The sequence below is a fragment of the Hyla sarda genome, chromosome 2 (genome assembly GCF_029499605.1).
Source record: "Hyla sarda isolate aHylSar1 chromosome 2, aHylSar1.hap1, whole genome shotgun sequence".
In the NCBI taxonomy this organism is placed as follows: Eukaryota; Metazoa; Chordata; class Amphibia; order Anura; family Hylidae; genus Hyla; species Hyla sarda.
This window is the reverse complement of record NC_079190.1, coordinates 368,189,880-368,206,082: the sequence shown is the minus strand read 5'-3', so window position 1 is coordinate 368,206,082 and position 16,203 is coordinate 368,189,880. Positions and strand designations below refer to the sequence as shown.

The following is a 16,203-nucleotide window of genomic DNA, read 5'->3' as shown; positions in this document are numbered from 1 at the left end:
CACCACGCGGTCTCAGTGTTACTGAAGATTTCGCGCATGCGTAAAAAACACCTTCCCTCTCGTGACGCAACATAGGAGGTTGAATCCCCGTACTGCGCATGCTCTCCGTCAATCGCCGTCCTCAGTTCACAGAGTTAAATAAAAGTAATATTTACGCGAAACTCTTACCTTTGGTTAAAAAATTTGATGAAAACACAGAAAACGCCACTTTATTTAAAATATGACACGGCGTTCGCAATTGACCTTTGAACTGGACGGCCCCCTGATTGTTTGACGTGGAAACCCCGTGCGTCGCTCTCTCTTTCCCTCTCGGAGTCGAAGAACAGGAGCGTGCACATCGTTTCGTGTCTTATACAGACTTAAAGTGAGTGGTGTATGCGGCTCCTGGTTCGCGCCAAAGCTAGCGTTCGTGTGTGAACGGGGCAGAGGAGCTGCGGTTTTATAGACAGGCTGCAGGGATGTGATATATTATTATTCTAAGTATATAGTGTGGACTGGCAGCATGGTCACCAGCATGGGGAGAGGGAGGCCATGTTCTTTATGAAAATGCTGCATTGACTGGACAATCCCTATGTTCCCTGTTCACATAGATCATGGGTTATAGCCGCACTCTCCAGCTGTTGTACTAGAACTCCCAGAATTCCCTCACAGGCTGTCTGGGCATGCTGGGAGTTGTAGTTTTATAAAAGCTGAAGAGCCACAGGGAAGAAATCACTGGAGTGTCCACCTCTTAAGTGTTTCCCAACCAGTGTGCCTCCAGCTGTTGTAAAACTACAACACCCAGCATGCCCGGACAGCCGAAGGCTGTCCGGGCATGCTGGGTGTTGTAGTTTTGCAACAGCTGGAGGTGCACTGGTTGCAAAACTCTGATTTAAGGATACAGCCAGTATACACTTTTACATTCCTTTTTTTCCTCCTTGCCTTCTAAGAGCCATAACTCTTATATTTCCATCTGCAGTTCATATTTTTCCGAGGACCTCCTTGTATGTATTTATACCATCCTTCATTTTACCATAAAATTTTAAACAAAATGACTGTTGATCAATACCCCCTAAAAAACCCAGAATTTTGCAACTTTTCCAGGGGTTCTACCATTCACCATGTGGTAAAGCTGGCAGTGCATGTGAACTCTCATGTTTTGCCCAGTGATCTGTATATATATATATATATATATATATATATATATATATATATTTAATTTTTTTAGTACCACTTCAAGGTGTGTGTTTTTATTTATTCTTTTTTTTTTTTGTGATGTAAGATGACCAAAATCTGCAATCCCCCCACTAACCCATCATTTATCGCTGTTTAAAATAAGATGTATGAATTTTATTTTCATTTTGACTCATTTGGATGGGACAGTTTCCCATCATCAGACATCTCCTTCATCTGGTGTCAGACTGGAGAATGTGTCTTGCTTCACAATTACGGTAATAAAGGCCGGATGCTTGTATTAGATGCGGCAGTTTTAGGCTGAGTTTGCTGACTTAAGGGGGGGGGGGGAGATATCTCTTCTTTTGAACTTATGTTACTTCACTTTTTTTTATTATTTTTTTTATTTTTTGACAACCAAACAGCACCCCACAATTGTCTGGCACAATTGTATGTTGCAGTCTCAGCTCCTGAGCTCGCTACATATTCCCTGAATTCGCCAGTTTTTTATTAATTGGGTTATTCCAAAATTACTTATCCATGGGGGTCCGCCCAGTGTTTGAATTGGGCACCACACATGTATGCATACTGCCACTTCAATCAAACTCTATGGAATTGCCATAGATGGCAGAGTACAGTGCTTTGTTTAGTCCCTAGGACACACAGAATGTACATGTATGCCCTGGTACATGGGGCACTAGGTAGTACTTGTACGTCCTAAGTCTCATCCAAACTGTGAAGCAGCCAGGGACCCAACACTAATGGTGGACAAAAGTGATCATGCTGATAACCACCATTAACCAATACTGATCACAGCATCTCAAGTATTGGGGTACGTTCACAAGTGCAGATTTTGCTACCCATTGAAGTCAATGGGCGGCAAAATCTGCAACATCAAATCTTCAGCAGATCTGCATCAAAAATACGCACGTGCAAACGTACCCTTGGGGGGGCTTTAGGAGACTCCTTGGTAGGGATCGATCTATTATAGGTTTGGCCGATATTATTGTCCGATAATCACGATTTTGGGCATTATCTGTATCAGCAATTACCTTGCCGATAATGCCCTGCCCCATTGCCTCCCCTGTTCCCGGGGTCTGCGCTACTTCTGGCTTCTGCGGCGTTACGCTGTGCGCTGCGCAATGACGAGTGACGTCCTCAACGCAACGTCACAGTCAGTGCGCACAGTGACGGCTCAAGACTCTGCCGGAGCCAGAAGTAGCGCGGACCCCGGGAACAGGTAATTATAAATCTGGGGATGGGACAGCGGCAGTGGTTAAACTCAGGACAGGCAGGGGGAGAGAAACGGGTGGGGGCCCCGAAAAAGCCGCTGCAGTTTATTGATTTAAATCATTGATCTGCAGCGGCTGCTGGGGGGGGTGGAGTGGTGAAGTAGCCGATAATTTATACTGGAATATCGGTATAAGTTATCGGCTATCGGCCGGAAAGTCCACAGATTATCGGTATGGCCCAAAAAATCTATATCGGTCGATCCCTACTCCTTGGACCAACTGTGGCACAATGGGTGGGGGGAGGGGGGGTCTAGTGAGTAAAAATGGTGTCCAGAGTTCAACTCACAAGCTCCAGGTCTGCTTCGGGGGTCAACTTGTATGGTGGACCCCCCAAGTAGTTCCCTGATATCACTGAAGTAGGTCACTAATATCTCTGATCAGTGCTGTGCCTATGCATAGCACTGAACGGTATTTGCTATGAATATATTGCTATAAATAGATTTTTTTGTTGCATCACATCCCAGAAAAAAGGAATAAAAAAATTAGATATATGCAAAAAATGATACCAATAAAAACAACAAATCACATTGCAAAAAACGAGCCTTTATACAGCCCTATATAAGGTTATAGGGGGGTCAGAATACAGCAACTTTAAACATGCCTATTTTGTTTAAAAATTTTTATTTGAAAGCAGTACAATGATAGAAAACTGGTACGTTCAAACTAAGGAATTTCCAGATAGACATTCTGTCCCTAGATTCCGAGTGTGTCCAGTGCTGACTGAATCAGGACTGTATGGTTATTGCTGTCCCCCAAAGACTGCAATGTCTGTGGCACGGATTCCGCATAAAGAATGAGCGAGTACATTTTTTTATTTATTTATTTATTTATTTTTTGTGGTGGAATTTCAACAGCAGAATATCTGCCCATAAGACTCTATAGTGGGCACTGTGCTCGAAATCCCTTTGCCAGCAATTGAATTCTGTTGCTCCGAAATTCTGTAGTATGAACCTAGCCTAATTGCATTGACCCACAAAATAAAGAAATATTTTTTATTTCCTGCCACAAATAATTTCTTGGGTACACCATATGTCTTATGGTTAAGTGAAAGGTGTCCTTCCATTACAATTGATCACACAAAAAACAAGCCCTCATGGGTCTGTGAATGGACAAATAAGAATTTGCTTTTCAAAGGCGGTGAGGAAAAAAATGAAAATGCAAAAATGAAATTTGGCTGTCCTCAAGGGCAAAATGGGCTTTGTCAGTATGAGGATAAATAGAAGCTCTTGGGATCCTCCTTTTTGTGTGCAGTGAGAGTCGCTGTGGTTGTTCCATCACCAGATACTCCTCAACTAACTTTCCTGTGGATGTGCTATAATCTTGGGATAACCCCCTGAAGGTAGACATGTTTGCCTGTTATTTTGTGTTTTTTCTGCATGATACTCACCATGGTTTTCCTTGGAATTGCAGAATGCGTTACGTGGCCGCTTACCTGCTTGCCACCCTTGGTGGTAACAGCAGTCCATCAGCAAAAGACATCAAGAAAATCTTGACCAGTGTCGGGATTGATGCTGATGAAGATCGCGTCGACAAAGTGAGTCGATTACAATGTATTGGTTCATGTATGTTAGACTACTCCAGCTATGTAACTCAGCAAAGTGGTTTTCTGGCATATTCTGCTGCAATGCTATTCAGTTCAATAACCAAATGTAGCCTACTAGTTTATTGTCTTTCAGAATGTATACTGTTATTTTGTAAGGCCCAAAATTAGTTACAATATGTTATCTCAAATGAAAAGAACCTAGTCAATAGTAGAGTACGTTCAGTGCATTGAACTGAATGGACATGGTGGCGGTACACTATAGAACGCATTAGCATACCAGAATGGAGACATACATCTTGAATGCACATGTGAAGCCTACTAAACAAGGGTGAAACTAGCAAAGTGCATTTCACCCCTTGATGCAGTCTTGCATAAAATCTTATTTTTTTTATCATCTATAGTGTAGAATGCTAAATTATGGCGGCAGAATAATGCTATTGAAGAGCTGTTGTCCTAGCCTTGCAGGGACTGTGCACGCTAGGTTTTTTGGGGCAGTTTTTTGTTTTCGCTTGGTTGTCAGTGATATTATTTTTACATCTATAATTAAGGACGTAAAATTAAAAAGTACCTGTCACAAAATAAAATGTTTCTGAACTAACTCAGACTATGTCCCCTAACTACTCCTTACACTTCTCCCACCCTTAAAAAAAAAAAATAAAGAAATTCAGAGCTTTAAAAAGCTCTGTCATACCTTTTATTCTTGCTCATTTAGTGCCTGCTGGGGGACCATTCCTGCGCTCACATTGTTGCAGTGCTGTGATGAATAGAAGCCTTCAAACTATGCGCTGCAGCAGCTTTCAGTCTGTATCTTTCAGTGAGGCTCTGTGCAGCTGTCAATCAAGCTCATTGCAGAGAAGCACTTCCTTAGTTTGGTCTCCTGCCAGTCCGGGATGAGACCACACTCACTGTATTAATTGTGGCAGTGAACAGAACAGAGCCACCTAGTAGCCGTTTTTTCTCAGAAATTTTAAAGCTATTTGTGTTGAAATTTTTTGAAAGCAAGTGAATGGGAAAGTGTCTGCTAATTACTCAAGGAACACTATACTAAAAGTTTTTTATATTAAGTTTGTGGTGACAGGTACTCCAGCCCTAAGACATCTTATCCCCTATCCAAAGGATAGGGGATAAGATGTCTGATTGCAGGGGTCCTGCCGCTGGGGACCCCCGCAATCTCATGCAGCATCCACTTGTCAGCTGCACGCAGCACTGGAGGCTCCGTGTCTGAAACCTCACGACCACGGTAACGGAGTATCGTGATGCCACAACTCCACCCCCTTGTGCCGTCACGCCCCGACCCCTCAATGCAAGTCTATGAATGGGGCATGCGTTGAGGGGTCGGGGCATGACATCACAATGGGGCGGAGTCGTGGTCACAGTATTCCGGCCTTGTGGTCGAGAGACTCCAGACACGGAGCCTCCAGCATTGCATGCAACTGAAACAGGTGGGTGCTGCATGAGAGATTGCGGGGGTCCTCACCAGCATGACCCCTGCAAGCAGGGATAAGATGTCCTAGGGCCGGAGTACCCCTTTAAGTGTTAGAGACTTTGTTTTATTCCGAGATACAACTTGGCACTTATTCTTCAACTTAAACATCTTATTTACAGATGCCATATTTTAGGCTACAGGTTAAAAAAAAAAAAATCATTGGTCAAAAAGTTAAGATGGCCAGTGGGATGATCATGTCCCAGGGCTCTACTGTTCTTTCACTTTCATTTAATAAAGAGCGTTTTTCTCTTTTAGGTGGTGTCTGAACTCGGTGGGAAAAACCTTGATGATGTGATCAATTCAGGTATTTAGAAGTACTTCCAATAGCAATAAATAAGTATTTCTTTCTCATAAAGACACCGAATATTGGTAGGATATGCTATCACTTTGTGATTGATGAGGGTACAGCCTCTAGGACTGTACCCACAGAGAGTGAGAATAAAGGAGATGCAGCGCTGCTATGGGTCTGGCCTTTGTGTCACTGTGATTCCATTGTACCCAGCTGAGCTAAAAAATTTCGCTACCTTTACAAGCTGCTGGGCAGAGCTGACACTGTAGAGTTCAGTGCCGAGAGCTGAAGTGGTGTGTGCGGCCTCAGCCAATCACACTTTGATCTGCTCTTGGCTGTGTGTTCAGAGTCAAGCAAGGAGTTTACCCCAGTAGGTCTTCAGATGATGTCACGCCTGCTGGGGAATGCTCCTTTCCAGTCTGTGAAGCTCACTAAGACTGAACAGAAGATACAGAGCAATATTATATTAAGGTAGAAAACTAAAATATATTAAAAATAAAGGCATGAAATGCATGTTCTCCCTGCGCTCAGTTGACAGTGAAATGTCCGCATGGAATTTCCACCATGTGAACATAGCCTAAGAGTTTCTGTATGTTATGGAAGCACAGAGAGCTATATGAAAGGTACTGAAAGCTTCCTAATGTTTGTCAGCCATTTGGAACATTAATTGCAGCTGACAGATTTCCTTTTAAGGCCATGTTTACATGGCAGAATTTCGTAAATTCCACTGCAGCAGAGATTTCAATAGTATTCTGCTGCACTGTGCACGGGGTAAAATCTTCCACAGAAAACCTGATGTCTATTCTTTCTGCGTAAATCCAAATGTGTATTTCTGGGGATTCTGCACGGAAATGTATTGCTGTCTATAAGACTGATTGTAGAGCCTGCTGGAACATTCAAATGTGCAGAATGTCAGCCTGTGTTTTCCAGGCAGACAATTTGCACATTTTCGGTCCTGTGAACCCGGCCTAAAGGGGTTAACTGACGCATTGCTCAGCACAGTGTTATTAGTGCTTATCTGGCTGCCCATTTCATTATTTGTCCTAGAATCCTTTGTTGCAACATGTCTATAGCTCCATTACCCCAGTCTGTAAATGTATTTGACATATGTATTTGCAGCTGCCCAAAACTACAACTCTGGTTATTCCCTGCTACCTCTGCTCAGTACACTTAATCCCTCCCTTCAACACACTTCACTATTAAAGGGTTACTCCGCTCCCCAGCATCTGGAACTCAATGTTCTTTAATGGCCTCCGTGTCCATGCCCACCCCCTTGTGATTTCATGCCCCACCCTGTGACATCATGTCCCGCCCCCCCTCAATGCAAGTCTATGGGAGGGGGCGTGCCGGCCATCACGCCCCCTTCCCATAGACTTTCATTGAGTTCCGGACGCTGGGGAGCAAAGTAACCCTTTAATAGTGAAGTGTGTGGACTGCAGCCACATCGCCACATATACGCACAGCATTGTGTAGCAAGTTTGGTCTCTTGCACAAATATTTGATATGAGTGAGAGTAGATGGTTGGAAGTCTTTGATCTAATTGTAGGCATTAAAAGTTATGTTTTAATAATTAACTGGTGAATGGTAAATTTATAATTCTAGTGGTCACGGTAGTGACCAAATGTAAATAGGGATTGACAGACTGACGCCTGCTCAACTCTGAGCGCACTTCATAGTTCTGGCGAGAGACAAGGGCGTACATGTATGCCCTGTGTTCTTTAAGGGGTTAAAAAAAAAGTGCTTAGCAATGTACTGATCTAAAAGGTGTGTAAAATCCTCTCCTTTAACTCCTAGAGAACACAGGATGTACGTGCTAAGTCATTGGGGCTATGAAGTAAGCACAGGAGCTGCTAAAGGCAGACTTCAGCGATCATGCCGATGCCCAACATTAACCCTTCAGATCCTATGATAAATACTAATCACTAGGGATGCACCGAAAGGGAAATTTTGATCTGAAACAGAAAATTTATGCTGTGATTGGCCGAAAATGCATTGCCCCGCCCACTTTTTTCAAATATAGTGTTAATACAATTGTACTATCAGAATTTTTAAGTTACTGATGTACTGTACTTGAAGGTGACACCGGAACACATGCGGGGTGGCTATAGAAGGTACTGGCCCGGGCTTGGAGCCACAGCACTGCCACTTATATTGACTCCAGGACACACTATAGGGCTACATACCTATCTGGTTGCTATGGGCAACTACTCCATTTTTCCTCAGCACATTCCGATATATCTCCCCCTTATATCTTAAAAAAAAAAAAAACTCTTCTGACCCCTATAACTTTGTTTTTTCCCATATATGTGTTATAGGGGCAATTTTTTTGCGCTGTATCTTTTTTGTGATCTTTATCTTTATCAGCACCATTTTTATTTTGATGGGGACTTTTTGGATTCCTTTTATTTTATTTTTTTCCAGCTACATTAAGTGAACATAATTCTAGATGTTGTGTTTATTTATTTATTTATTTTTTTTACATTTCCGCCATGGACCATGCGGTTTCATTTAACATATTTTAATAGTTCGGACACTTATGCACACGGTGTTACCAAATATGTTTATTTTTAAAAAGGTGGAGGGGATTTAAACTTTTATACTGGAAAGGGGCTTTTAAATTTTTTTTTTTTTTTTTTTACACTTATTGCCTTTATTTTTTGCACATTTTTTTCACAATATTTTTTGTCCCCATAGGGCAGTGTTTTTTCTGTGTGCCTCCAGTTGCAAATTTACAACTCCCAGCATGCCCATGGGTCAGTGATGTCCGGCATTAGCCAGTGTGAAGCGAGCTCAGCTCCTGAGCTCGCTTCATACGGCTGCGCCATATACACACGGTGGTCAGCCGTGTAAGGGCTAAGTTACCTCCTCCCGGGACTCTGCACTGCTGGGAGGACTGACAGTGGGCCAGTAACGGAGGGGCAAAACTGCGCTGCACAAGACCTGGGGAAGAGCCTGGACCATGACGTAAGAGACCCGGGGGAGGGGGACCTGGACCGTGCTGCATGGGACCTGGGGGGGGTGTTCTGCAGCCTCACACCAGAGGGTATAAGGTTAAAGCCATGCCCCTATTTTAGGCCACTCCCACCAAAATTATCGGCAGGAAATCCCATCGGCCGAAAGGGGCATTTTCGGCGGCCAAAATTTCAGTGCATCCCTACTAAACACAGCATCTGAAGCATCGGGGGCGTGGTGTGAGAGTCATCAGGACACCCGCAGCAGGATTTCCAGCATCCGATGAGTCAAGATGGTAGATGGAGCACTGCTCTTCCACTACAGGGCCACTTTGTCAATCCTCTTGTATGATCTGCCTTCTGGCTGACTATACAAGTAGATCACCAATATCGCTGATCAGTGCTATGCCACATGCATAACACTGAACAGTAATCTCTATCAGTGATATCTATATATTGTCTATGGGGACTAAATAAATTGTTTAAGAATTTTTTAAATTGCTAAATTTGTATTCGTTTTAAAATAAAACTGACCATTGATAGCAGACTACTGTAAGGATAGAGGCTTGCTGGTATGTTAACACTTTAATGTGCATATTGACTCATGCAGGTGATGCAGTTCAGTCAGTCACATCAGAGGACAACTTAGATGTTACTGTTAAATAGATGCTCTTTATGTATAGACATTAATGTTCACAAATGATGCCATGTAGATAGTGTGGTGGACTTACACTACCAGTTTTCTTAAAAGCATAGCTGCTACATGTAAGTCTTTCTTGCTGTTGAAGAACTGGTAATCTCTGAGATAAGTTGGATTGGAAGATTAAAAATACTTTCTTTTTTGCTTAGGTCTTTCCAAGCTTTGTTCAGTACCATCTGGCGGCGCTGTGGCTGCTGCTCCTGCATCTGCTGCTCCAGCTGCTGGTGGAGCTGCCGCACCAGGTAAGATCAATATAGCTAAAGTATAAAAATTTTTGATATAGCATTTTCAGATACATTTTTTATTATTTTTTTTATTTATTTATTTTTTTTGCATATATTTGTCCAGATGGTCATAGTGAAAAGATTAAATTTCTGCTGACTGCAAAAAGTTAGCTTTTTATAGAACTTGGTAGTTTTACAATGTACATAAGTCATCAGGCACCTGAGCGCTCCATCCACATCTGCTTGTCTCCAGCTTATTTCAAAGCCACAAGTTGTAAAACAGCCCCCACCTATCTACTGAATTATGGAATATAACTGCAAGGAATCATGTCCATTTGGCCAAAAACACAATATAATTTGGGCTATAAAGCTTAGCTGGTAGTCACCAGTTAATTGTTGATGGCTTTGTGTAGGAATTACTGTTGCAAAGTTACAGCTAATGTGGTGTAATGTATTTATAATAGTGGCATCCTACAGCTCCATGGCTTTCATCCCTAGCATCTTGGGGACGCAGGGCGTATGCGTACGCCCTGGTCCCGCTAATGGGGTTAAAACCATTCTCACCAGCGGAAAACGGGTTACACCTGGTGGGTCCCGGTTGCTACGGGCAGCCAGGACCCACGGCTAATATCGGGCCGATGCCCAGCTTTAACCCTTTAGACGCCACAATCAAAGTTGATTGCGGCGTCTAAAACAAATCCAAAAGTATCCCGGAAGCTCAGTGGAGCTGATCGGCACTATGGCGACATAATCGTGATGTCCCGATCAGCTTACTGGACAATGGGAGGGTCCTCACCTGTCTCCTCATCGTCCGATCAGCTGCTCCAAGCCTGCTCAGCAGACTAGAGCAGCAGAGCGCCGAGAATACAGATCAATGCTATGCTATGGCAGAGCATTGATCAGTATATGCAATCAGATTGCATGGTATAGCCCCCTATGGGGCTAAAAAAAAAAAAAGTTCATTATCCCCTTCTCTATTCAAAGTTTTAATCCCATTTTTTTAATGAAATGATGTAATAAAAATAATCATATGTGGTACTGCCACGTGTGTAAATGTCCGAACTATTAAAATATAAGGTTAACTAAACTGCACGGTCGATGGCGTACACGTAAAAAATACTAAAGTTCAAAATTGTGCAATTTTGGTCACTTCATATACCATAAAAATATTTATTTAAAAGCGATCAAAAAGTCCCATCAAAACAAAAATGGGACTGATAAAAACTACAAATGATGGCGCAAAAAATTAGCCCTCATACCGTCCAGAACGCAGAAAAATAAAAAGTTATAGGGGTCAGCAGATGCCAATTTTAAACATACTAATTTTGGTGCATGTATTTAGGACTTTTTTTTTTTTTTTTAAGTAGTAAAATAAAACCTACATAAATTGGGTATCCTTGTAACCATATAGACCTACAGAATAAAGATAAGGTGTCATTTTTAACGAAAAGTGCACTTAGAGATGTGCTTTACTGCAAGCCCCAAGGCAAGAAGAAACTGAAGCTGTCACATTTAGAGGGTAAAGGTGTCTGAGCATTCTAAGTAGACTTTTCAGAGGTCACATTCTACAGGGAGTGGAGGCTGATTTGTGAGCAACAGCTATTGTGTGTACCTCTTTTATCTGTATATAGGTATAACCTTTCACTGTACTCCTGTTTGTAATACGGAGGGCACATCTGGGAAATATGTATGGAACAGGAAGCTTCAGCTTAGGTTTAGGTCTAGATAATAAAATGGAAAATTAGAAATACTCACCAAAAATTCATAAATGTTTTAACATAGAAACTTGATTTAAACAATAGGTTATTTTCTGATGAGACATTTCCTTTAAATCCATATATTTGCAGGCGTTCTGGATAAGTGTAGCAGAAAAGCTCTGAGCAGGGGGAGCAGCCGCAATGTTTGTGAGCAAACTGCGTGTGTAACTTGCAGATCCCTGTGTGTCTGCTTGTAGCGGCAGATTGCTGCTATGAGGAGACAACGCGGGACACACTCCCACAGCAGGAGGCTCACTCTGCCGACAGTCATCCGCAGCATCAAATATGTTGCGGATGTGCAACGTGTATGACCCTACCCTAAAGTAACGTTATGTCCTCATCAGTCTTCAATGAAAAGTGTTTTGGTTTTTGTCATCTAAAGTTTTCATTTTTAAATCCTTACAGAAAAGAAAGAAGAAGTAAAGGAAGAATCTGAAGAGTCCGATGAAGACATGGGATTTGGGCTCTTTGATTAAGTAAATCTTACAATAAAGGAACGTTCCATCAGAGTTACCGAGTTGTCTATTACTAAAGCAAAGTATAATTAGAATAATGCTTTATTTTCCTAAGGCCCTATATTAAATTTTATAGTAGGAGTTGGGTTCTGTAGGAGCTAATAGCTTTCATCGAAATCCCGTGTGATTTTTAGTGTTACTTTCATATAGAAATGCCTTTGACATGTCTTGCATACACCCCAAAATCTCAACGGCGTCAAACAATGTAGAAAAAAAGTTTAATAATCCATCCAAGGTGCAAAAAACTTAATTTCAGCCTGCAATAGGCCTTTATTAAGCATGCAGTTAAAAATATAATGATATAGATAAAAGAATTTGTGCAAACATGAATCACATTTTAAAACCACCCCCACAGACACAATGACCCAGATTTAGCAAACTGTGTGAGAGAAAAAGTGGAGTGATTTCCCCACAGCAACCAATCACAGCTCTCTTTCACTTTACCAGAGCTCGTTAGCTGAGCTGTGATTGGCTGCTGTGGAAAATCCCTCCACTCTTTCTCTGACAGTTTGATAAATCTGGGTCATTGCTTCCATCACAATACTGACATCAGTGTAACTGATCAATCATGTATTAAAGGTGGCTAGCCAACTTCTCATTATATATGTCTGTGCTAATTCCTCCTAGTAGGGTCTTAGAGGGTGGAAAACATGCTACACATGTGCCGCCATGCCTGACAGCTCAGTGCCCATCACTGCTTTGTATAGAATTCAACCAATCAGGTCAACTTTCCAGGAGTCACACGCATCCTTAGCTTGCTGTGCCCAACCGCTCTTTGCATTTAAACATTTGCCTGGTCTCTAGGAAGGAATGCACTCCAATCCATAATACAAACTAAAGCACATGGCTAGTCCTATGTTGCTCTAAGCTAATAAGAGCTAGACCTGCCCTGTTCTTGGATCGCTCCATATCAAACACTTAAGCAATCTACCTATCGGGGGACCGGTAACGTGTGCAGAAATGAGGCTAAGAATCAACCTCTAAACGTATCTGTAGTGAATTAGTGTATACTATGTACTAAGGTGGTTAATTTCAGGTAACTGCCACATATGACTGCATATAGAAGTGGACTCTCACCAGGACATGAGTGCCCCATGTAGATGTCAAGTATATTAACTGAATTCTACAATAAAAGTGGAGGACTGTGGAGTTCCTGTTCTGTGGAGACATACGCCATGTAAGGACAGGCATGCCTGAAAGTGTCAGCTGCTTACCGCTTCTGGGCCCTCAAAGGGCTTTACCTTTATGTTACTGCACCAAACATTGCGGGCCCCTGTCATTTCCTCCAGAATTTCCTAATGCTAATTGACTGGTTTGGTTCATCAGGTCTCATCATGTAAATACTTGTCAAAGAAAGAAATGCAGGAAGATAGGAGGCACTCGTGGTACTGTAGAAATGCAGGATTCTTTATTTCTAGTGCCCAAGTTCAGCTGACTGCAGGATGCCGAAGCGCAAACAGGTCAGCATGGTGCTATTTTGTGCTTAACAGAGCGTTTCTGGAGAAGTGGTAACGGTCCATGTCAGGAGCTCTCCAGAACAGGAGCAAATCCCCATAGCAAACCTGTTGTGCTCTGGACAGTTCACGACACAGACAGAGGTGTCAGCAGAGAGGACTGGTCAGACAGAAAAGAAATTCAAAAAGGAAAGAACTGGAAGGATCAAGATTTTTAAATAGAATTTGCTTACAAATCTGTTTAACTTTCTGGCAGTTTATTTAAAAATAAAAAGTTTTTCACCAGACTACACCTTTAACACATAATGGCCCTCATTTACTATTGCCAAACCGACAGCATTTGTCGGGTTTATGTTGTCGCACATTGTCTGCGCAATGGCGCAGACAATGTGCGACATGTTGCAACACTAATTCCCGAACCACCCGACTCGGCTTGCTGAAAAGCCTAAAAAGGGGCGTTCCCCGACAAAAACCTTACTTTCATACATATTTACCAATTTTCCCGACCACATTACTCGGGTTTTGTGTTGTTTTTTGACCGACAGCTGCAAGCTGTTGCAAAAAACGTGTTCAAGTTTGTGCAAACTATTTCCCAACCAGGGTGCCTCCAGTTGTTGCAAAACTACACCTCTCAGCATGCCCGAACCGGCAAAGGAGGTCCGGGCATGCTGGGAGTAGTAGTTTCAAAACAGCTGGAGGCACCCTGCTTGGAAAACACCGAGCAAAGTGTGCAGGGAGAAAAATAAAACATTAACATTGTGCTCACCTAGTCCCGGTCCCTGCAGATTTGTCTTCGTGTGTTTTGGAGTTTCCTCTCTTCTTGGTACAGTAGGACCTTTCCCTTTTCAGCCAATCACTGGCCGCAGTGGTGTCACGTGTCAAGCCAGTGACTGGCTGATGGGAGAGGTCTTGTTCTGCAGTAATACACTAGGTTTTCCAGGTCCCATGGAAGATTTGAAATCCGCCCGGGTATTAAACCCAGTGTATTACTGCAGTACAAGAATGTGACAGGAGGAGGGGGAGAGGGGAATGTGACAGGACGGAGGGGGTTAGGGAATGTGCTTTCTGTTTGCTGCAGCCATAATCTCCAGCAAACAGAAAGCAGTTCTTTTCTCACACTCCCGCGCTCCTGAGTGGAATGAATTCTGACAGGAATCTTGTCAGAATCCGAGAGGGATTCTGCTGCGACACTATAACTCGTATGCGACATTGTGCGGCACTCACATGCGACACATTAATAAATATGTGTGAAAAGCCCTAGCTATCAGTGGGGAAAAAATACAACCTGGAAAACTTAGTAAATGAGGGCCAATATCGTTATTACCTATTGCTTTTATGGTACCAACATATTTCCTAGCACAAAGATTGGCACTCACAACCATCCTCCTGTCACCAGTGGGGCTCTAATTTGCTTTCTAATCAGCACATATATGCTGTGGCCTTTCAACCCCTTAAGGACCCAGCCCATTTTCACCTTAAGGACCCGGCTATTTTTTTGCACATCTGACCACTGTCACTTTAAGCATTAATAACTCTGGGATGCTTTTACTTCTCATTCTGATTCCGAGATTTTGTTTTTTCGTGACACATTCTACTTCATGTTAGTGGTAAATTTTTGTCGATACTTGCATCATTTCTTGGTGAAAATCCAAAATTTGAATTAAATAATTGTAAATTTTGCATTTTTCTAACTTTGAAGCTTTCTGCTTGTAAGAAAAACAGACATTCCAAATAAATGATATATTGATTCACAAATACAATATGTCTACTTTATATTGCCATCATAAAGTTGACATGTTTTTACTTTTTGAAGACATCAGAGGACTTCAAAGTTCAGCAGCAATTTTTCACAACATTTTCAAAATCGGAATTTTTCAGGGACCAGTTCAGTTTTTAGGTGGATTTGAAGGGACTTCATATTAGAAATACACCACAAATGACCCCATTATAAAAACTGCACCCCTCAATTTATCCAAAATGACATTCAGTAAGTGTCTTAACCCTTTAGGTGTTTCACAGAAATAGCAGCAAAGTGAAGGAGAATATTCAAAATCTTCATTTTATACACTCACATGTAGACCCAGTTTTTGAACTTTTACAAGAAGTAATTAGAAAAAGTCCCCCAAAATTTGTAACCCAATTTCTCTCGAGTAAGAAAATACCTCATGTGTATGTCAAGTGGTCGGCGGGCGCAGTAGAGGGCTCAGAAGGGAAGGAGCAACAATGGAATTTTGGAGAGTGAATTTTTCTGAAATGGTTTTTGGGGGCCATGTCATATTTAGGAAGCCCCTTTGCTGGCAGAACAGCAGAAAACCCCCACATGGCATACCATTTTGGGAACTACACCCCTCAAGGTACGTAACAGGGTCCAGTGAGCCTTAACACCCCACAGGTGTTTGACGACTTTTCGTTAAAGTCGGATGTGTAAATGAAAAAAAAATTTTTCACTAAAGTGCAGTTTTTCCCCCCCCCCCCAAATTTACCAAAGGGTAATGGGAGAAAATGCCCCCCAAAATTTGTAACCCCATCTCTTCTGTGTATGGAAATACCCCATGTGTGGACGTCAAGTGCTCTGCTGGCGAACTACAATGCTCAGAAGAGAAGGCGTCACATTTGGCTTTTGGAAAGCAAATTTTGCTGAAATGGTTTTTGGTGGGCAGGAAGCCCCTGTGGTGCCAGAACAGCAAAAAAAAAAAAACATGGCATACTATTTTGGAAACTACACCCCTTACGGAACGTAACAAGGGGTACAGTAAGCCTTAACACCCCACAGGTGTTTGACGACTTTTTGTTAAAGTTGGATGTGTAAAGGTATGTTCACACTGCGAAATCCCAGCGGA

The 16,203-nt window shown here is 42.3% G+C and overlaps 1 protein-coding gene across 1 annotated transcript; it reads left to right on the top strand.

The window, feature by feature from the left end:
• Positions 1–205: 205 nt before the first annotated feature.
• On the top strand, positions 206–11,903 carry LOC130356625 (60S acidic ribosomal protein P2-like). Its single transcript, XM_056558397.1, has 5 exons — positions 206–364; positions 3,855–3,978; positions 5,729–5,777; positions 9,563–9,655; positions 11,800–11,903. Exons 2-5 carry the CDS (start codon positions 3,856–3,858, stop codon positions 11,868–11,870), a joined length of 336 nt encoding a protein of 111 aa, XP_056414372.1. The 5' UTR covers positions 206–364; position 3,855; the 3' UTR covers positions 11,871–11,903.
• The last annotated feature ends 4,300 nt before the right edge of the window (positions 11,904–16,203 follow it).

What these genes read in the sequence shown, in the direction of transcription:
- LOC130356625 (XM_056558397.1), top strand. Translation starts at nt 3,856, where the DNA reads ATGCGTTACGTGGCCGCTTACCTGCTTGCCACCCTTGGTGGTAACAGC. An exon ending in TGATGATGTGATCAATTCAG is followed by an intron (nt 5,778 to 9,562) that starts GTATTTAGAAGT and finishes TTTTTTGCTTAG; the next exon opens with GTCTTTCCAAGCTTTGTTCA. An exon ending in TGGTGGAGCTGCCGCACCAG is followed by an intron (nt 9,656 to 11,799) that starts GTAAGATCAATA and finishes AAATCCTTACAG; the next exon opens with AAAAGAAAGAAGAAGTAAAG.